Genomic DNA, 22,162 nt, shown 5'->3' on the forward strand with positions numbered 1-22,162 from the left:
CTCTCGCCACTACCCCTCCTCCCTGGCGTCAGTCCCTGCTTTCACTCTCAGGGCTAGTGCTCTCCCCAAACGCATCAAGGAGGAAAACATGATCCAGAAAGCTCACTGCCCTCCACGTCAGTCCAAGCTCTGATGGTCTAAAGAGAGATGTGAAATGAGAAGAGAAGCAGAAAGGGAAGAACCGGCTCAGGGCCGAGCTGTCCTGTTCTTTATGTACGCACATGGCGCGCAGTGATGAACGACCTGAAACCTGCTGATCACCTCGCACATATATTAGTGGCCCACAGAACATCTGCGGGGAGAGGGAAGGGAAAAGAATATGTCCAGTAGACTGACGCTAGCAATGGTCAGGAAACCCAAAGGCTTAGTTGTTGCACCCAGGGGCAAGCGCAGTGGCAGAGAAGCATGCTTGCATTCTTAAATATATAAATATATATATATCCACAAGGAAAAAAGAAAACAAAATTAAATAAATTATATTTATAAAAAAAAAACAAACCAAACCAAAGAAACAGAAAAAAAAAGGCTGGCTTGTCAGGGGGTGGGGTTGAGAAGGCCCCAGTGTGTGTACTTACATAGAGGTCAGCACCGTAAAATCCGTCCTGGTAAACCACACTGCAGAAAATTCACACAAAAACAAAAACAAAAAAACAAAAGAACAGAAACACATTCCGGTTATTGAGGACGGCAGCATGCACATGCGTTCTACACGGGCAGGTGATGTATGAATACGCGCCCTGGGCTCGGGACCACGGGCGGTCGGTGAGGAAATGGGGGAGCGCGCAGCACGCTGCTCAGCTCCAGGACGTGCGAGGAGGGAAAGGAACGCAAACCTGGAGTGAACCGCCTGCACGTCGGGTGGCTAAAGTGAGGAGAAACCAACAAAGCGCACTCCCAGCGGTCCCAGGATAGGTACTGAAAGTCTGCCGGACCGGAAACACCAACTTTTCATATCTGGCGCATTTTTAAACTGAGATTGCCCTAGGAGGAAGTTTCTTTAAAAGTCTCAAAAGGTACGTGTATGTGTGGGTTGGGGTGGGGGGGCTGAGTGGAACCCAAATAATTTCGTTAAGGCAGGACCTAGTAAAAGTATACTTCAAAATTATGTTTAGTGCTTTACTTTTCATAGTAATATGTAAGTTTTTTCTGATATCCATACATCACCTGCGTTTTACCCTGCACATTAGACATGCGATAAGATTTGGCTGATCACACAAGCATGCAAAGTATTATTATTCAGCATTTTAAGAACCAATGCAACACCTCAGAAAAACAAGTCAATCAATTCTGACCAAAGTAAACAGAGAAATGTAATTAAAAAAAAAAACACAACCAAAAATACCCACAATGCATTGCTTTCACAAGCAGAGATAATGAGCTAATAAAGGTTAAGGTGATTGGTCCAAGGTCCAAGAATTGGAAGGTGCAGTGGGGATCCCAGATAGTAACAATATAATCCAGAGTGGGAAGGAGTAACTAGACGATTTTAAGGGTTCTTTTTTGACCATAAGAATATTCATGGAATTCTGAAAAATACAATTGTTAACTGAGGTTCTGGGCATGACCTGTTCTATTTAAAAGAATAAAATGGAAAAGGTGGTTGGTTAGAAGTAGAAAGGTTTATTTTCCTGTTTAGAGAATTAATTTGTATCAAACAAACAAAGTACAGGACTTTTTGTTTTAATCCTTAGCAATACTAAACTATTAAAATTAAAATACAGATTTCGAACCTTTTGAAGTATTTTGTGCACTTCTGCATGTAATTTCCCCAAAACATTACTTTGGGACCAAGAGACATAGAACAGTGGCAGAGATAAAAGATAAGACTTTCTTCTTCATATTTGTTAAATCAAGATGTGGTTATTTTAAACGAGAAGATTTGTTTATTGTTTATTCAGCTAAACAAATGGTAAAATTTCACCACTACCTTCTCTGTTACAATAAACAAACTAGCAAGTGGAATCACCAAATCGTATTTTTAACTTGAACATGAAATTATTTCTTTTTTATAGGCAGCGGGAACGTCTCTGGATTGTGCTTCCAAGGACATTCTGCTGCGTTTACAGGACAGCAGGATCACATTCTGCATTGCCTTGAGTATGCTGTGCCTTAGAATCACACAGCAGGCAAACTAAACTCATCTGTGATGTTCGTTTAGTTAAAGTCTATCCATTTTCAGAGTCTGCAGTTGCAGTTAAAGAAGGGTATTTGAGAGTGATCTGCCTGTCAACTGCATTTTTGTAAAAAAGAGACTTGTTCGTAACAAGAAGGCTGATAAAATGCAAAGCACTGATGCTAAGTGGTGATTAGTTAGCCTTCAACTATTTCAGTACGGGGATATAGGCAAAGATTTAAAAAAACATTTCTCCCATAGAGAAAAGTGGTGGCACTGCAAACGTAAGTAAGTATCACACTAGGCTGTATCACTTACGGGGAGTATCTACCTAAGGTCTAAAAGAATTCCCATATTCCCTGTATCGAACGCCACAGGAGGCTAGAACACAATGAGTAATGATGGAATTAGTTTACTCAGCCGAGAAGCAATTTTAGGCCATTCCCCATCAAATACTGGACTTATTCCTTGCCATCTTCCATGTAAACAGGCGGTTTAGTTAATAAAAAAGAAAAACATGGGCAATTAGTGTTCAATGTAAGGTGCAGAAATTGATGTGATTAGACATAAAGATAAAATATCTTTGAGCAAATATATACCTGACACAGACTTGGTAGTGAATGTGTTTTCAAGTTTGCTCAATACACTGCAACGACCTGCATTTAACAGGAACGAATCCAACCCTTCGTACGGTAACGCAGGCATATTACAAACAGAGAAGTCCCGTGTTTCTGGCGAGCAGTGTCTCTTTGCAAATAGGATGGTAAACTCTCCTGGATCAAAATGGAAGATGCTTCATGAACAATTTTCCTAGTGTAGCAAAAAGTTTGTTTTTATGTTTTACTTATTTCTTAAGGAAACTATACTGCATCTTTATTCTTTAAAAAGAGATGTCAGAGGTTAAAGGTCAAAGGCCAAGTTAAGAAGAAGAAAAAGGATAAATTAAAAGTAATGGCAGAAGATGGAGATGATGGAATGCATGGGATTTAAACATCTATACACTGCAAACAGAAGTTTATTTCTAAAGCAGTCCCTTCCAGTGGCTTTTAGAGCCTGCCCACTTCAACATGCATACTTGCCTTATCTAATAAAAATGCTTTAATTCTGTGTAATGGAGGGCCCCTAGTGGCACGTCCATTTAGGCTATGAATGAATGCTAAATTAGCACACCTGAAAGCCAATTTTGCTGTCAGAAAAGGACCTACAAAGGAGGCTCTTTCCTCTGCCACTATGTTTATTCCTCCGTAAGAATATGGGGAAAAACCTGTCACAGGCAGAGAAAAGATGAAGAACACAAATGTCACATTTTTGAGGAAGAAAAGTCCTTGACACAACTAACTTATAAAAAGTCCACTACAAAAATATACATTTTAGGCTGACACTGAGAAAGAAGTGAAAACAGAACCTGCCTCCTTCACTCCTTCTCCCCATTCAGTAACGAAGGATTCATTTGTTGCTATGGAATCATTCCACTGCGTGAGACACCCTCCACACAAAAATCAAAGGGTGAAGGATGCTCGGCTACGTTACTTGTTTTACCATCATTCAGAAGCCAACTGTAGTTTAATTCTTCCTACTGCTCCCTTTCTCCCTTGATTCAATTGGACTTGGTTCATCTTTGAATTAACCTCTTTTAATCCGTTTCCTACAAAGAAAGCAAATCCATTGTGGGTAACTAGCTCTGCTGCTCACCACCCAGGCAGTGAAGCCACGAGGGAGGGCGCAGGTGACCGCCCCAGCCCCGCCCAGGGTGGTGACGGGGCGAGCACGGCAGAGGCAGTCTTGCACTGCAGCCTTGAGCTCTGGCCTCGGTTCTCTGCAGCAGTGTTAATCCACGTTCGTGCGGTGCCGAGTGAGCTCCATGCCAACACATCGCCGGTTAACACAAGGCAGCTCTGGCTACTGCCTTAAGCCACTACCGTGAGGGCTTAAGGTGGCCAAAATGAAGATTTATATAATGAATTTATATTTGTTATATTCTGACGATGCTATTTTTTGGTTCTTGCATCTAATCCATTAATTTGCAAATATTCATAGAATCTTTACTATGTGGCACAGCAACGTCCTAGAAATTATAAGAGGGCCATGGCATTTCCTTGTCCAACTGCTTATTTTGGAATCTAACACTTACCCTGGATAGGCGGGAATGGCCGTTGGAGGTACCGCTCGGACTGCACCATACACCGTCCGCCCCCTGCCCCTCAGGTGGGCTCCTCTGAAAGCGGCCGCCGTGGTGGCTGCAGTTGGGTAAGGAAAGCCAGGAACTAAAGGGAGACCCAAAATAGGACGGAAATGTCAACCTGCATTCAACAGTAGGTGTACAATCACAACTTGCTTTGCACCAATTATAGGAAAGATGAAAAAGTGCACACAGCATCTCTCTTCTGAGAAAGAATGGCGAGAGACCCAGCAGGCAAAAGCTAATGGTGCCGTGCCTCCCTGATCGCAAATCCTGAGTGAGTTTTCTCTGCTCCTTCCCAATTCTGGCCTCACAATGCAAGCTGGTGAGAAGCAGCTCAAGAAGCAGTAAGAACTACCATCACAGGAACGAGACTTAATTTCTGTGAGCAGTTTAAATGGAATGATATAAACTCTTTAACTGGTCAACTATTCATCTTGTGTGTAAACATTATGGACCTATCAAAATTACTCATCATAGAAATATTCTTTTGTGGTTTTACAAAGTGCAAAACTCTAAGGCACACAATAGTCTTCAGACATTTCATCTCATTAGTCAACCATCGTCTTTTGTCTAAAATGTTTTAATCCGGAAACGTAGGGGGAGAGGGAAACTACCTCTCTCCCGTGGCCTTGTGTCGTGTAAAGAGGCAGGCACTGTCTAAGGGTCTGTTCTAAGCGTGCTCTCCTCTGGAAGCTGTGCAGAGACACTGAGTCCAGGTCCCCAGGACTCTGTTTAGTGATCCATTTTTCTGGAGCAAAATGGCTCAGGTCAACAGAGCTGGGAATGGTCAATAATACTGGAGGTGCTTTTAAGTGACACTCAACCGGAAGGCCCAGAGTTGACTTAGAGAGAACATGGGCAATAGATTCCACAAATACTTCTTCTGCTTTACTATCAAAAACACACTAAAATGTTCTTTACATGCCCTCACCCCCTCTGCCTGTCCGACTGCGCTTTGTGGCAATCTTCATATGTGGCCAGAAAGACTCCAGCACAGGCTGAAGCAGGACAGAGCGCGGCGGCAGTACTCTCGCTCCTCCCGACCACACCTCCTGTCCAGTTGGGCGTTATTGCACTTGGGGGCAGAAAAGACCTCTCGCACACCATCGCTTCCAACAGCACACTCCATGCCAGGCCAACATAGGCTACTTACTGATTAAAGGAATGTAAGTGTTAATGCCCCCTCTTCCTGACAGGGGCACTGCTGCATCATTGCCTAGGGACACATCTGCTTGAAAGCTGGATGCTGCTCGCATTAAAAAAAAATTAAAAAATGCAAAAAGATTACAAAGGAGTAGTTAATTGCAAAACAACAGATGTTGTTACAATTAAATAGCACATGAAAAGTCAACGTAAATGCTACCTGCATATAACTCGGGCCCATAAACAGCTCCAACTACTGGGCTTAATTTCCAACCTGAAAAATAAGAGACAACAGTGAGCATTTAAGACGACACGAGGAATACAGGGCAAAGGAGTGATGTACAAGTTGGCTGCAGACATCTCTGGGCTTATTTTTGTCCACTCCCATCTTTTTAGAATGCAGCTGGGGTTGATAGGAGAGGGTTTCGACATTTCTAGACCCAATTATCTTTAAGCAGGTCTAGCACAGTGAAGGGGTACTGAGGGGTGAGGGGGAGGGGGGAAGGGGAAGACAGAAAAAAATTGGGAGGGAGATAGGAAAATGGAAAAGGAATGAGGAAAGGAAAAAGAAAAATAAATCTTAGGGTTTGGTAGTGTCTCTCACAGAACCCATGACCTATTCTTTGTTCAGGAAAAGGAAAAACACAGACCACAGTACTGGAGGGGAACCCCCCCAAAAACCTTGGCATTTATTTACAAAAAACTGTATTTATTCTTACATGTTTAAACTTCAGTTACCTTCAAAGTACTCTCCATCTGATGCAATACACCTATCGAGACATTTTTTCCCACTGCTCAAAACAGTTTTTAAACTTACTGACTCTGATGCCTTTTAATGCTTCTGCCATTTTTCGGTTTCACCTCTTCCACATCCATGAAACATTTTACCTTTGAGGACTTTTTCCATTGTGGAAAACAAAAAAAAAAGTCACTCGGGGCAAGAGCAGGTGAACGGTGAACAGGGAAGGTGGAGCATGGGGGTCTTTGGTCAAAAACTGCTAAATACTCAGGCGCAGTGCAGGTAAGTGTGCTCCTGAATCACCCATCATGAAATGGGCAAAAGCACTGGAAGAGCTTTAAAAAACACTCACTGACGCTGAATGCAGCCTCTGACACCACCACCAGCTGGTGCACTGATACAGACGGGCTCCTACAACACTACCCTAGTGGGGGAAGAATGTACTACAAGGGGCCTGCCCTCCAGAAGATAATTCCGTTTTTTGGGGGGACCCCCTCATATGTCATTCTATACCACACTGTGATACTCTTTCTTATAAACTCATCTTACCACTGTTCACTACGCAGGTTGTTTTATATATATATATATATCCTTTGACTCAACTCAAATTTGACCTGGATCTTTGAGCTCCATGTTCGATTACACCATGCTCGTGGTATTCTGGGTAAACTGAAATCTCCCTTCACTGAAATTTTATAGTCAACCAGAAGAAACACGCAATAATAAAATTCAGGCTACATTACCAACTTCAATGCATGTCTTCTGAGATTTTAATTTGTGATGAACACATTTGAGTTAATCAGACCTTTTAGCTAAAGGATATTAGACTAGAGTTGAACATTAGCTTAAACATTTATAAATTTTAATTATTTCCAAACATTAGGTTTGGTGTCAAGAGTATTTCATCATTCCCTTTTTATATTTATAGGAATATAGCAAGTGTTGAAAAATATACTACTGCCTACTGTTGAAGATCGGAATTACATATAAAAATTTTAATCAATGGATATTTATTAAATATTATACACAAACAAGCAAACATGCCCATTATGTTTCTGAAAGACTGGCTCTTTGGTTTACTTCTTCTCTATTAGCTTAAGGGCCTAACATTGTATCCCTGCTACTCTATAAAATTATAAATGGAAAGAAGAAAAGGTCAATCATCAGATTTTAATGGCTACATTATTCAAGAGAAAACCCATTCATTCTGAACCAATCCAATCCCCATTCATTAGTTTATGTGCTCATAGATATGCCTCTTCATTATTCTACAAAAAAATCTGGGTTCAAATCCTACTGGAGTTGTAAGAACCCAAATGTTCTGCAGGATCGGACTAATCAAGTGATTCCAGCTAACATAAAATAAATGCTGAGAATTCACCACGAGTGGGCGTCTAGCACACTCTTGTCAGCACTTCTAACACTGCAGATGCAGTTTTCTAAAACGTGGCTCCATCAGACTTAGAGATTGATTTAGAACAATATTCAAAATGACCCTTTTCTTTCCTACTGATGAGACTATTACTTAAGCACTTCCTTTAAATGCTTACAATGGAAGCATGCTATAATAATGGTATACAATAGTATGCTGTTGATCATGTTGAACATGTTCAGTTTTGTACAATTTGCAATGTATTTTCAGATGTTTATGCCATTTTGACCTTCACAAAACCTAAGACAGGGACCCCCACTGGGACAATGACTGCTGGAACAATGACCGCTGGGACACTCCCCTGGGCTTCGTTTCCTAAATAGCAGGCAGTGAAGAAGAGCACCAGGCTCTGGTGACATCTGAAGAGCGCTCTGATGCTCAGCCTCTGTGACTGCCGCCTTACAGAAATGAAAACCACCAGACAGGCCAGGAGACTGGCTCCCTGTCCCGGAGTGAAGCGAAGGGTCAAATCTAGAAGTAGGATGCCTGTCTTATGAATGCCAGCGGCTCTTTCTGCCACACCATTCTCCCTGGATCTAAAGGGTATCGAACATTCTTTGCCTCTCCCTCCTTTTTTTTTTTTTTTTTGGTCTACATAGGGTTTTTGTCAAAATTGCAGACACTTCCCTTTTTGTGGTAGCAGTGAAGAGAAAATAAGAGGTAGGATGGGAGGTGGTGGTATAACATGATATATCATTGATAAAATAAGAAGAGAAAATGCAAATTATGCTACTTTGTATCATCAGAAAAGCTGGGTTACACTCAATTCTAACCAACTTCTGTTTAAGACATTACCCAGCACACAGTGCCACTCAGCAGTTAGATTCAAACTTTCACAAAACGCTAAGAAGGGAGAAACTCCCTCTTTTACTCCAGGTAAGTGTTGCAGAACTCTAAAATATACAACAGGAAATGAACTGCTCAGACCAAAGCAGAGCTGGAAGCCTCAGGACCCAATCCATTCAATTTCCTTTTCCCCACAAGACGGTCCTGAAGAACACAATCCACAAAACCACTATCGCACAGGAGATTAAAGTTCCATCTCATCTCATTGAGAGAACGTGAGTCTGGATTAAATCTGACAAATGATGTAAAATTTCGTCTGTGTTACACAGAATAGTCAACAGAAAATTTTCTTCTTAATGAAAAATATTTAAAACACTCACATGTAGTCATGGAATAGAAAATAGAAGACACACACCCACACACACACCGCCCCCATGGCTGATGCCTCTACAAAAAAGGAGAGCAAGGGGTCAATGACAATCCCACTCATGCTCAGATGGACAGGAATTAGCAGAAACGGGAAGAGCTGGCAGGCACCCAGGGGTATACTCCGGACACGCCTGCCGATGCATTACACAGAACTACGGCAGCTCCGTGGGGGCCCTACCTGAGTTAGTAGGTGTCCTCAAATGACTCGTTTACACTGTGTATCAGATGAGCTTTACTGACACCACAACACCTGAACAACTAAAAAAATTAGCTTAATTCTAAGAAAAAAGTTTATTTCTAAAAATAAAACACCCTCCTCGGTTAAGGAAATACTTCGATGTAAGTGAAACAAACTGTCGTAAGACTAAACTCAAGAGAGACTGGTTGCTGTCTACGGAAAGCTCGCATGCGCACACGGGAATAAATGGCGTCACTCTGAAGATGACTTGCAGTTACCATTTGCATACGGTGCGACCATCTTCTTATTGGTCATGACTCGCGCTGTAGCGTTGTTCACCTACAAACAGAAAGAAGGGGCGGGGGGCGGGGGGAGACCACATTAAGGACCATGGAGGTGCTCATCCAATCACATACTCAGTTTAAAATGCAAATTTCAGAGCTGACTTAAATAATTAATATAGCAATATAAAATATTAATATATAGTATGTTTTAATTAAAGTGTTTATTAAATGAGGCTAACAAGAGTAAAATGTAGTTTCTTACTCTCCAAATGGAAAACTAGGGCCACTTTACCACCCAGTCCTCCAAAGACAAAAGGCATTTGCAAACTCTTTGGACATCTCTGAAACAGAGAAGTCTCTGCGTTAAGGGAAATATAAGAAAACAGTAAATTAGAAACAACTGTTTTCACATGAACTCTGAAGTTCATTAGTAAAATAGAGGCTTGCCACATGGGTCGGAAAATAGATTTACAGGAAGGTAAGAAAAGAAATCTGTGGATTCCACCTATTCTAATGGCCAGCATTTTGATACTTGTATCAGATTTTCCTGTTTGAAGTTAGTCAGCCAGCACAGGAACGTAGACTTCCATGCTGACAGTCTTTAGAACCACAGCGAATTTTCTAGACTATGTGTATGTGGTCTATCCATTTATTTAGGAAGTTTTCAGGAGGCCTTTCAATTAGGCACTTAAAAGAACTGAAGAAAGAACCGTTTTATGGTGCCGTCCACCCTCACTAGAGAGTGGCATCATTTAAAGCATTCTCAGTGTGAGGGAAAAGGCGATACCGAGAGGGCGCTGGTGAAGAAAAGCGAAAGAAGCCTGAAGTCCGGGCACCGCCGCCCAGTGGCCGAACCAGCCTCACCGGAGAGTCTTAGTACACACTGTGTTGCCAGGTCATAAAGCTGGTCAGTTTTGAAAAAAAATTATCAAACATACAAAAAATATATGTCTTATTTTGCCTCTGGGGAATTTACATTATTTTAAATTTGTATAATAATGATAAATTTGTGTTACAAAAAGACCAATTTTTAGGTAGAATTGGAATTAAAAAATGTTTAATACGTCTTTTAAGATTTGTATAGTGGTGATATGCCTATGTGAGGAAGAGAGCTTGAAACTCCACTTACTCTAGTTTGACCCACCAAATACTATAAACATTTCACATTTAAAAAGAAAGAATGAGATACAACAATGATGAGACTGAGGGCATGCTGTTAAAAAACACACACACACAAATAAAAGAAAGGAAAAAATAATCACTTTTGGAAAGAAGGGAGAAGTGAAGAGCAAGGCTCTCACAGACAGGAATGAAAATGGGGCAAGAGCTTCAGTAGCTGCTAGAGCAGAATGCACCCAAGCACTTAAAAGAAAAATGGCCCAAACCAATCAGAGGCCACCAGTCAGCAAGAGACCAATAGCTGCATGTAACAGAGAACAGGTGGGAAAGGAATAGGGGGAAGGATGCAGCAGAACTTGGGTGGAGAGAACAAAAAGGCAGGGAAAAGAGAAAGTCGAGGAGGGTGTCACAGGCAGGTAGGAAAGTCATCAAGGGCAAAGAAAGAACAGTCGCAGCTCTAAACAGAGGTTTGGGAAAGAGGAAAATTAGGAAAGGAAGCAGGGGCAGGAAATGCATTAATAAAACCAGCCAAATTGGAGTTCAGTAACTCTGAGTAAGATGTGCGAGGGGAAAAATCACCACGACGTCAGTATCAAAACAGCTCAGACCGCTACAAAACAATGTCCATACAAAGTCCAGGCGGCATTACTCAATAGCATCGAAAATAAAAGGAGGGAAGGGGAAGGAAGAGGAGCAACAAGTCAAATCACATTTTGTCGTGTTAATGTGAGATGGCAGATGGACTTTTTCTTTCTTATTTAATCGTTTTGTAATTACATATCATAAAGCTTCTTCTCTAGTGCTTTGGTTTCACTTACCGCCAACGGGCCCCATCGCCAGCACTGTGTATAGTTACCATGGAAAGAGTGAGTCAAGTGAAGGGCCCTAAATGCTATAAACCATTGGAAAGGGAGGGGGGAAAAAGCAAAATATGCAGACATCTTACTCAAAATGGTGGCTTTTATATTTCACACTTTTCAAAACTGGGAGAGGGGAAAGGAGCCAGTTAACCTTCATTGCCTTTTTAAGAAGGGCCAGTGAGCACCAGGCGGCCGACTCAGTTACGACGACAGTGCGTTCACCAGGCAACCATCACACCCTCTGTTTGGGGATTTTATCCATGAACTGTTGAAATTCTTGACGTTAAATACATTTTATGAGTTTTGGATTCTTTCCTTCCTCCCCACAACCTCTATAATCTTCTATTCCTTGCTTATCACACACACATGGAGGCGAACTGGCCTCCCGAGACCGAGAGAAAGAGAGAGAGAAAGAGAGAAAGAGATAAAGAGAGAAAGAGAGTGCGAGCGAGCGCGGGCGGGTATTGGCTGGCCCCTTGATTAATAAATCAGGACACAATGTTATAAATTGGAGAGTGACAGACATTTTTAAAGTCTGTTTTATTTTGGCCCAATCACAGGAATTTGGAGTCTTGCAAACTGAAGCAAAGGAAAAAAATCAAGAGAGCAAAAGGACGAGCACTTTGGAAGAAAAAGGTAAATGAAAAGTACACAAACACACACACACAAGTAAACCAGACTTAAAACCCCCAAACAACAACAAAAGGTGGGGAAGGAGGGCAGAAGTGTTACTTTTATACATTTTAGTGCAAGGAGGTGAAGGACACAGAGACACAAACACACATACATGTGCCACACACACACAAAGACAGGGTTCCAAATGTGAAATCAGTGAGGCAATACACAAAAAGAGAAACAAAAATATAAACCAGAAATTGAATTATTGAAGACATGCACCTCGATTTTACGGCCCTCTACCACGGTGCCGTGTAATTTCTCCCTGGCCCTGTCTGCATCAGCACTATTCTCGAAAGTTACGAACCCGAATCCCTGCATGCAGCGGGAGAAGGGGGGAAAACATGCACATCGTTACATTGAAATACTGATCTCTTGGTAAATAGAGAAAAAAATACCATAGTATGAAACTGACATCAGCAACCACTCAGCAATATGCTCCCGAAGTCACGTTTTTGGACCATGCATATTTTGTAAAGGGAAATTAAATCCACTAAAAGAATAAAGAACTGTAGTGGTAGTAATAATAATAATGTAATTAACAATGATAATAATAATAATAATAATAATTATAATAATAAAATAAAACATAAAGCATGTGAGGCCAGACCAAAATTAAGGTATAGAGTTACTCGGGTCAAATTATTCATCCAAAAATCTGAGTATTTTTTTTTAAATGTCCTACTTTCTCTCTCAACTCGTGCTGTTAATATTTGTCTCCCTTTATGTAATATTAAAAACTACTTAATTAAATCGATTATTCCCTAGTAACTCCTACATGAAACCTGATATTTAAGTATAATCATTACATAATGGGGATGTTTTTTGGAGGTCTAATGGTTTTAGCCCCACTTTGCCTCTTGCTCACACCACCATTAACTCCTTTGGAAACAGGACAATTTAAGACAAAATCTTGATACACAGTTCTGTAGGCGCCGGGGGCGGTGAAGGAAAGCACGCGTGTTCATCTAAGCAAATGAAACTATCACCAAGCAGCAGTCAGTCACATGTGACACTTCTTCAGTGCCAATTTTAAATGACCAGACTGGCACAGAGTAAAAATGCAGGGGTGGGCAAAAGCAGGCTTATGGTTCTGAGTACACAGAACAGTTTATTTTGTACTAATTATTGTATTATTTTCCATTCAAACAACTCTAAGCCTACCTTTGCCCACCTCTGTTACGTTCAGCTGAATTTCAGAAAATTGCTTGTCCAAATTTACCGGAGTCGTACGTTTGTTTGCATCTACACCTACTACTAAATAAATGTATTAGCAATTTTCCACATTAGAGAAAAAAGGAAGTCAAAAAGGCAATGGAAATGAGATCTACATTAGTGGCACCAGTTGCATACTATTCAACAGGAAGAGAACACCGTAACACAGCAACATAGTTGCTACTTGAGTTAGGATTAATTTATTTGTGTATTGTTGATACTACCAAAAAAACCCCCAAAACCAAACCACCCACATGCTTTAGCTCATTACGGCGCCAAAGCAGGAGGCCAGGGAGTTAACCCACTTTGTTGTCCACATGATATTTGAAAAGACTGTCTGGGTTATAACACTACTGTTAACTTCAACATCAGCAGGATTTACTATATTCCTTTTTTTTTAAGGATTTACTATATTCTTATACAACTATTTCACAAAGCATTGTATCAGTTTCAATTTAGGAGCTTTGTCCTTATCTTTTCACTTTGCAGCTAAAATTTTCTCAAGCTATTTACATCCTTAGAGTGGGATTTTACATCCTTAATTCCTGGGATTTTCTGGGGGAACGCCTCATTTCTCAATGGCTTCACTGTCCCTCTAGCATTCTTTGAACATTTCGCTGTAGGGTAAGGATAATCTGGATGCCTTATGTTTACTCACACACAAAACGTGTGCTTAACTGAGATGGTAAACTGTACCTTGCTTAGTAAAGTTTTATAACAGCAACTCCATGATTTTGAAGGACCTGGTTACACAGAATTCTAAATGCTTACATGGTTGGGGGGAGAACCATGGAGGATTCCAATGGCTCGTCTCTACCACCATAAATACCCTAGAATGTGCAATGCTAAAATTTAAAGGTATGTTGCTGGGGATAGAACATTATGGGTAACTTTAGTTACTATTTCCCTTAAAAATGTAAACATGTTGAACATTTCAGTGGGAACACATGTGGAAAGTTAAATTTTGATGTCAGCATGTTATATGGGCACTTTGACAACTCCAGGTACACAAGGGCAAGTTACTAATTCCACCATTTGTTGTTTACACTGGATCTGCTGAAGACAGGAAACCAGTTCTCAAATTCTTGAGAATCCTCCAAAAAGTTAAACCTTGTAAGAGAGGTCAGAGATAGCGATGAGTTTTTGTGTCACGTTTTAGGAGTATTAGCGGTAATCCAACTGATTGTCACAGCCTCACGCATTTTATGCCTTGGGTTAAGTCACTAATAAGTTTGCACTTGGATAACAGACTGTGTGCAGACTAAAGCTAGAGTTTTAAGTAGAGCATTATGACTACATCTGCATACATTCACATACACATACACACGTTTGTCTTTTAAATACAACCACGGGGCAGAAAGGACAACCCTGCTGGTTCCACTCAGAAGGTAAAGAAATGGAGTCAGACTGAGGGTAAGCACTCAATCACCAAGAAGGCTCGAAGCATCAATGAGGCCTTCTTCCTTCCCTGTGGCTTCTTCCTGCAGCTAATGCTGAGGAAATGAGAAGTTCAGTGTTCTATTTACTAAGCTACATTAGTCCCAAAGTCCTTATAATTTTCTTTCCCCAATCTCCTGGCTGACTGTGTTCTATGACCTCCCTTGCTGGAGCACGCTGGCTGGGGTCGGCAATGGCCAAGTTTAACGTTCCAGTCTGCTTGTGTAAGAGTTTTGTCAATAATGACCTCAATATTCTGGAACAAAATTTCACTTTCAAACACTTCAAAACTGTTTTTAAAAGGAAGGTGCTTATCTGTCCAAGGAAATGCTAATCCAGATACCAAAGAGAGGAAAATAAAGCCATCTCTATAGGCATCTTCACCTAGGGGAAGAGGAGGAAGGGCTTGTTGATACTGGAGACCTGAGGGGAAAACAGAGGTAAGAGGATTTCTTCTTTCCTTTGAAGATAAACGGACCTTCTGGCAGGCAGAACACCACCCATGTCCTAATCCCCGGAACCTGTGAATATGTTACCTTACAGGGCAAAAGGGATTGTGCAGGTGTGATTAAATTAATGATCTCGAGATAGGGAGAGCACCCTGGATTACCCAGGTGAGCCCAGTGCAATCACCAGGGCGCCCGCCTGTGAAAGAGGGAAGCAGGAGAGTCAGCATCGGAGTATGACAGCCTGAGCAAGTCTGGCCTGTCCACTGTTGACGATGGATTTGGAAAGGGGCTGAGGCCAAGAAACAGGGGCCGCCACCAGAGCTGAAAAAGGCGAGGAAGCGGACTACCCCTGAACATTGCTGCAGGGAGCGCAGCCCTGCACACTTTGACCGCAGCCCAGAGAGACCCATTTTGGACTTCTGTCCTCCAGAGATGTATGGTAATGAACCTGTGTGGCACTAAGCCACCACGTTTGCAGTAAGTTGTTCAGAAGCAATAGGACATTAATATATACCTCACAGAATTAAAGTCTGATTAGGAAGGTGAGGAGTATAACCAGCATTTTAAACATATTGGTCTTAAAATACTCTTCTCTCATGCTGAAACTTCAAACAAGTCATTTTCCACCAACCCAACTTATACTTCCTTATCTATCACATTCACAATTTGGTTTCATGAATATTAATTCAAATAAAGCCCGAAAACTTGTTTTAATGTACAATGTCCTTCAATAAAATTTAACATTTTTTGAAAAGGTGCCAGGAACTCAGTTAAGGATATTCACAGATTACCCAGGCTTAAAAAGTTACTAATAGGAAAATATGCTCACATAAAATTATGTTTTAATATCCTTTCATTCTCAAAAATCTAATTCATATTATGTTTGGCCATTAACATCCCTTGCCTTAAAAAAATTAATAAAATTATGTCTAACCCTAACACATTTTCCTAAGAAGAGCTTCAAAATGAGCATTCAATGTATCAAATAGGGAAACTAATAACCAGTCTGAATAGCTTCAAAGTCAAACTAAGATTTAATCTCAGACTCTTAACAAGGGTAAATATATCATGTATATAAGGAGATAAAAAACCAATAAAAAGTGAACTTCTATTTTTAATTTAAAAAAATGATGTTATCAGTGTCTGTCAACACCAGCACTATCAGATAGAAATATAACACGATCCACACACTAATTTAAAATTTTCTCCCAGCCACATTAAAAAAGTAAAACTAGGTGAAATTAATTTCAAGAATGTGTTTTACTTAACCCAATATATACAACATACTGTCATTTCAAATTGGCATCCATATACAACCATTATTAGTGAGATATTGAACACTCTCTTGTGAATCGGTGTGCACTTTACACCAAAAGCACATCTCAGCAGATTCACCACATTTCAAGGGCTCAACACGGCCACTGTACTGGGCAATGCAGGTCTGCACGCCCTACACTTTCCTCTGAGGTTCCCATCCCCGAAGTCCTTCTAGGTAACAGGGTAAACACGCCAGTGTTATATCAGTGCTTATCAGCTATCTTAGCTGTCTTTTGGAAATGGAGGCATGGTGTGTTTATTGGTTGTGGTTAAAGCTTCCTGTGAGTGACAAAAATTTTATCACCTGCCTTGACATCATCAAGGGCACAAAGGAGCCGAATAACTGTCACCTTTTTAGTCTGGCCTCAGACTGCAATAAATAACAAGCAATAGGATGAGCATTGTAAAAGTATTTTTTAATTTGTATAATCTTTGAATTTTTCCATCTCAGAAGAATGAGAAAGAAAATTTACCATGTAACTTTTTAGGGAGAAATCAAAAGCAGACGGTTCTCCTGGGTATGGCCAGAACACAGAAATTAAAAAATAAATAAAAGAAAAATAAAACTAAAACCCATAAAATGGTAACAAAAGAAAATAAACTAAGCCCTTTGGAAATACATGCACTGTTAATTCAGTTTTAAGTATAATGAAAAACATTTCACCCCAGCATTACCTATCAAATTTTACTGAAAATCACAAAAGTAGACTCAGTGCAATTTCAAAGACAGTCTTTTGACCATATTTTGAAAGAAAGAAATAATTCTTCTTTGCAGGAAATTGAAAGCCAGAGAAACAGGCAGGAAGACGTTGGAGCCCATCACTCGTGTCTGAGGAACGGAAACAAAGGAGGCTCTACCTTCTCTAACGAGCCTAAACTTAAGCCCAGCCCCAGACCACATCTCCATCACTCCAGAAACCCACCCGCCTGGGAGGGGAAAGAACACAGCGACTGAAAGCTGCTAGAAATCTCGCTAACTGTGGCTGCACTCCACGTTGTCGTCTTTTAGTCAACTTAATAACTGGCACTGCCTGAAGAGGTAAAGAGCTTCTACACATCCAGTACTTATAATACACATACGTCCCTTCAAGTGACAACAATACCAGAAGGATGGTGGAAAACTTTGTGGAAAATATAAATGTTAGAATGTGCATATTTTTTAATTTAATAAGCCTGATAATTATCACAAATTCTTATGGGGCTGGGTGAGGATGAACAGGATAGTGGAAAATCTAGATTTCAACAATGGAATAAACTTTGAAAAGCGACCAGTTCTCAGGCACTAGGAGTGTCTAGCAGAGAATGCAAGGTCAAGAGTACTGGGTCGAACTAGGTGACCCTTATTTAGAGTTCTGTTTAAGATTCTGCATGAGAAAAGATGGGAGGAAATACACGAGAATATTAGTGAATATTCTCTTTAATGAGCTATGTATGCTTTTTTCATCCCACTTCACTAAATATCATGTTTTCCTTTTATAATCATTTTTTAAAGGGTGCTTTTAAAAAGTCGTTACTCAAAGAATCTGTATAAAGAGTGACAGTGTAATTTACTGTCCAAACATGCACTTTCAGGGGAAAAAGGAACATCATTAATAATTATGCTAAGACAACAGGTACAAACAAACTGGGACTATCCTCGATAAACCAGGACATATGGCCCCTCTACCTGTATCCCCTTGTTTATGTTAATACTCTATCGTGCCTGGTGAAATCTGGAGAATCAAGGAAGCTACACATGTCCGAATAATTCTTTTCTAGAATTCTAGAGTACAATTAATTAATTTTTTGACAAGGGTACACCACTTTTCATCCTATATCCTTATTGAACATTTTCAAAAGCATAGTCTATCTTTGTTTCAGTTAATCACAGAAAATTAAATACAGCTGACTTCATGCTTATACGAAGGAGTAGGGAATAAAAAGATCTTTTAAAAATGACAGGAAATAATTTATAGTGTGCATGTGTATGCATGTAAATGACACATATTCATTCCACCATCCAGGTAAACCAAATCCAGAACATGAAGGTCAAAGCAGAAAAAAGGAAAATAGTAACACAGAAACAATTACTTCCCGCAAGCACAGAAATTCTACTCCGCAGGCAGGCTGGGAAGGTAGGAGACGGGCAGGCAGGGAGGGGCATGGCAGCGCGCCAATGCCCACTTGCGATTGTAAGTGGGGATATTCTAAATCCCTGGGCTGAAAGTCTCATTATAAAAAATAAGACATGGTAATGAGTTGTTTTTTTTTTTTTGTTTTGGAGCCATTTGGTTAAATATTGCATTACATGTAATGCAATATTACAACTTATCTCAAAATTAATTTGAGACTAGTTTTTCCATTACTGCTCCAAAAAAAATTCAATGAAGCTAATTTCTGTATAGAAAAGCACTCTTAAAAGACTTAACAACTCTTTAAAAAATATTTATTTATTTATTTTTTAGAGAGAAGGGAAGGGAGGGAAGAGAGGGAGAGAAACGTCAATGAGTGGTTGCCTCTTGTGCACCCCCAACTGCGGATCTGGCCCGAAATCCAGGCATGTGCCCTGACAGGGAATCGAACCTGTGACCCTTTGGTTCGCAGGCCCACACTCAATCCACTGAGTCACACCAGCCAAGGACGACTGAACAACTCTTAACTAAACAATAGTGCCACATAAGTTTTCTTTTTTGGGGCTCCTTTCAAGACATATTGTAATTTTATAGTCAACCCCAAACATATTAGACATGAGAAATGAAACTTAATTTACAAAAAGAAAAGCACTGGTTAATTTCATCTTAGGTGGATCCCAGAAGAGGTGTTGAGGTTTGACTCCAACATAAACCTCTATTACCAAGCCTCAGAGCAGTTCCAGAGGAACCCAGTCCAGCAAAGAACTTTACGTGACAACAGTTAAGAAGTACAAGGATGAAGACAGGTTTTGTACCAGTCCTTGAAGGCAGACTGAAGACAATCCCGAATTCGGTGCTTTGTTTTAAAACATGTACCAATTAGTAACAGTCTGTCTATCCTTCAGTGGCCCAAAGAAAAAGGGACAGTGAGGACACAGCACCTAGCTGAGAGGAGCAGCGTATGCTTTTAGAGTCCCCAAACAGAAACGGAAGACTGTGTCATTTAAAAGTGACAATTACAAGGGAGAAGCAACTGAATCAGATAAATTTAAAAATCCTTGAAGTCAATGAAAGAACCCTCAAGAAAGATCAATTTCCTTTGCTTCAAAGAATTCAATCAAATTATTTTGTTGGTAAGGAGCGCGTCCTCAATGCCTGATGAAACCGTACTGGGCTTTTCAGTTGTTAGAGTCTCGTTAAGGACATTGTAAGTGCATACACTTAAAAAACCAAAGACACTTAAACTGCTACTTTAGATACACAGTGTAGTCAACAATCTTCACATAGTCATTTATATTCACATGCTTCGCTCGTCTCTAAACCAGTCGTTTTTTTCACTTTGTATCTAAAAAGGTCACAAAAACAAAAGCAAACTATATGACAAAGAAATAGAAATCCACTGTGAGGAAATTACAAGCATAAATAGTTCTATTGGTACAGTCTGAATCGATTTCACTTTAAAAATACTTACCAAGTAAGTGCTGGAGAAAATTCTGTATAGGCATAGTAATCGTTTTTTGTTTTAACTGAAAACTGGAAGCTTAGAGTATAATTACCTCTTTAATATTAAGGAATAGTTATGAGGTCAGAATTAAACACTTTTAGTGTTGATGCATTCTATAAAGGAAGGGAATAATGATCAGGAGCATGAGAACAGCACATACAGTTGTATTAGTACAGACGGGGGCGGCCAGTATACATAACTCTGTAGATACGTGTTATTAATTACCAAAGACTGGTGAATTTGGAGTAAGAAATTAGATAGCACTAAACATTAAGTTACATAAAGCAAATAACTGAGATTTAATCATATCCAAGGGCTATCTTCAAAGTTCAGTAGCGCCGACCAAATAAAAATTAATTAAAAAACTGGTCTTACCGAAAACAGCAAGTAGAACTGAGCATTGCAAGGTAAATATTTATAAGTTTGGCCACAGCTGACTATGTCTGTGGGGTGTATCTAATTTTTTGAGGAGGAAGAAAACTTTCAAATAAAACTTTCCAAAATTTATTTTATCAAATCTTTTCTTATAATGTCATTGTAAGACTTTACCATTCACTCATCCCTAAAAACACCACTGCTTACAAAAAATTCTAAATCATATAGATTGTGAAATTAATAGTAAATTATTAAAGAAAAATGTCTTAATTTAAAATTTCAGTTCTTATGTAGAACACATTTAGGAGAATACACATATCAAACGGCACACTGTTACTTCTTGCATTTTTATGCAAAAAACCAAAAAACCGAAAAACCCCCACTGTCTTGTGAGTGAAGTGACTGCACCTGCAGCTTGCCTACCTGGGTTTAACTTACAGGAGGAAATCAGTTCATAGTGCAGCCCCGAGTCACTACACTCCCTGTATTTAAGCCTTGTTACAATTCATTCAAAAAGAGAGAGAGCAAGTCAACTGAATGACTGAAATATTAAATTTGTTCCTAAGTACGTCATTTCAAAGTTCAATTTTTAAAAGCTGAATTGTTCTGAGAACTCAGAATAGAATTCTCAGAATTTTACTTCCTCCAGTCTTCTCTCTTCTCCGTTCACGCAAGAAGCTGCGGGCAAACTGAAGTCCAGGGAAGGACTGGTGTCTCCGTGGCCCGTCTTCCCAACCGCCACTCGCCCCTCAAACCTCCCTCGCTTCTTCCCCATCGCTCTCCCAATTTAAGTATTAAGATAAAGTTTGGCCATGTGGCAGCTTATTTTTAGAGATAATCTAATCCATGCCAGATAGCTGGGAATACTCTTTGCAGCCTTGAAAAACAGCTTAAGCTTTCTGATTACTTAGTGTTTAAAATAAAACAAAACTAAAAGGAAACCAAGCACACTTGATACTGAGATGGCGCTTACCTTAGAGCCACGTTCATTAAAGATTATTTCTACATCTAGGATTTTGCCAAACTGCTGCAGAGACAAAAATAAAACATTTGTTTATCGTCAGCTTTTTATCCACATTATTTTACTTTCTTCTAAAAAAGAAACAGGGGCTCTCTCCCCGCTTTAAACTACCTATTTAATGTCCATGTTTCTGTTTGTTGGTAAAGTCCCAATACCAGTTTCTGGGTTTTCCTTATTGCCGAGCTGATAATTTCTCCTTTTCCACCCCTTTTCCAACTCCCTCGATCATGCGTTACCCACCCCCATGGCGGAAGTGGTCTTCAGAACACACTCAGTCACCCTACTGCGCGCTTCCTCCCACGGGCGAGAACCGGGGGCTTCCCCCACTGTGTCTCTACTATTTTAAATGTGTCAGTTTTACGAAGTAAATCCTAAGAAGAAAGATTTGAATGCTGTTTTGCTTCCCCCTTTTTCCTTTAATTTATGAAAGTAAACCATGTTCACTGTAAAATCAGAAATACAGATAAATAAAAAGGCAAGGGGAAGCAGGAAGTGAGCACCACCTGCAATCTCACCACCTTAGTTCCGGCCCACAGCCTTCTGGGCTTTCCCTTAGGCATGTATTGTTAAGGAAATATTTCCACATAGTACTCTTATTTCTTTAACTCAATATACTATGAACAACTTTCCAAGTCAATACATATGTGCCTATTATTTCTATAGGTTACATGTTGTTTTCCATTACACTTAAACATTCATGGACATCATGTATGACCCCATTTACCCGCCACTTTAATTTTTCTGCAATGAACATCATCAAGAATACCTTAAATAGAAACTTTGTTTTGTAATT

The 22,162-nt window shown here is 40.0% G+C and overlaps 1 protein-coding gene across 26 annotated transcripts in view; it reads right to left on the reverse strand.

Moving 5' to 3' along the window:
- Positions 1-22,162, reverse strand: part of RBFOX2 (RNA binding fox-1 homolog 2) — a 259,939-nt gene that overhangs the window by 15,654 nt on the left and 222,123 nt on the right. For 9 of the 26 annotated variants that reach the window (XM_053919480.2, XM_053919478.2, XM_053919484.2 and 6 more), the window contains 6 exons: positions 21,322-21,375; positions 12,163-12,255; positions 9,281-9,341; positions 5,659-5,712; positions 5,447-5,541; positions 4,245-4,387 (listed from right to left, as the gene is read on the reverse strand). In XM_053919480.2, coding sequence (XP_053775455.1) covers positions 4,245-4,387; positions 5,447-5,541; positions 5,659-5,712; positions 9,281-9,341; positions 12,163-12,255; positions 21,322-21,375 — 500 coding nt within the window. Of the gene's footprint in view, positions 1-575; positions 616-1,741; positions 3,759-4,244; positions 4,388-5,446; positions 5,542-5,658; positions 5,713-9,280; positions 9,342-12,162; positions 12,256-21,321; positions 21,376-22,162 lie in introns of those variants that run through there. The other 17 variants (XM_053919483.2, XM_053919482.2, XM_053919491.2 and 14 more) reach the window with 7 other exon arrangements.

This window comes from Desmodus rotundus, chromosome 3 (assembly GCF_022682495.2).
Source record: "Desmodus rotundus isolate HL8 chromosome 3, HLdesRot8A.1, whole genome shotgun sequence".
Taxonomy (NCBI): domain Eukaryota; kingdom Metazoa; phylum Chordata; class Mammalia; order Chiroptera; family Phyllostomidae; genus Desmodus; species Desmodus rotundus.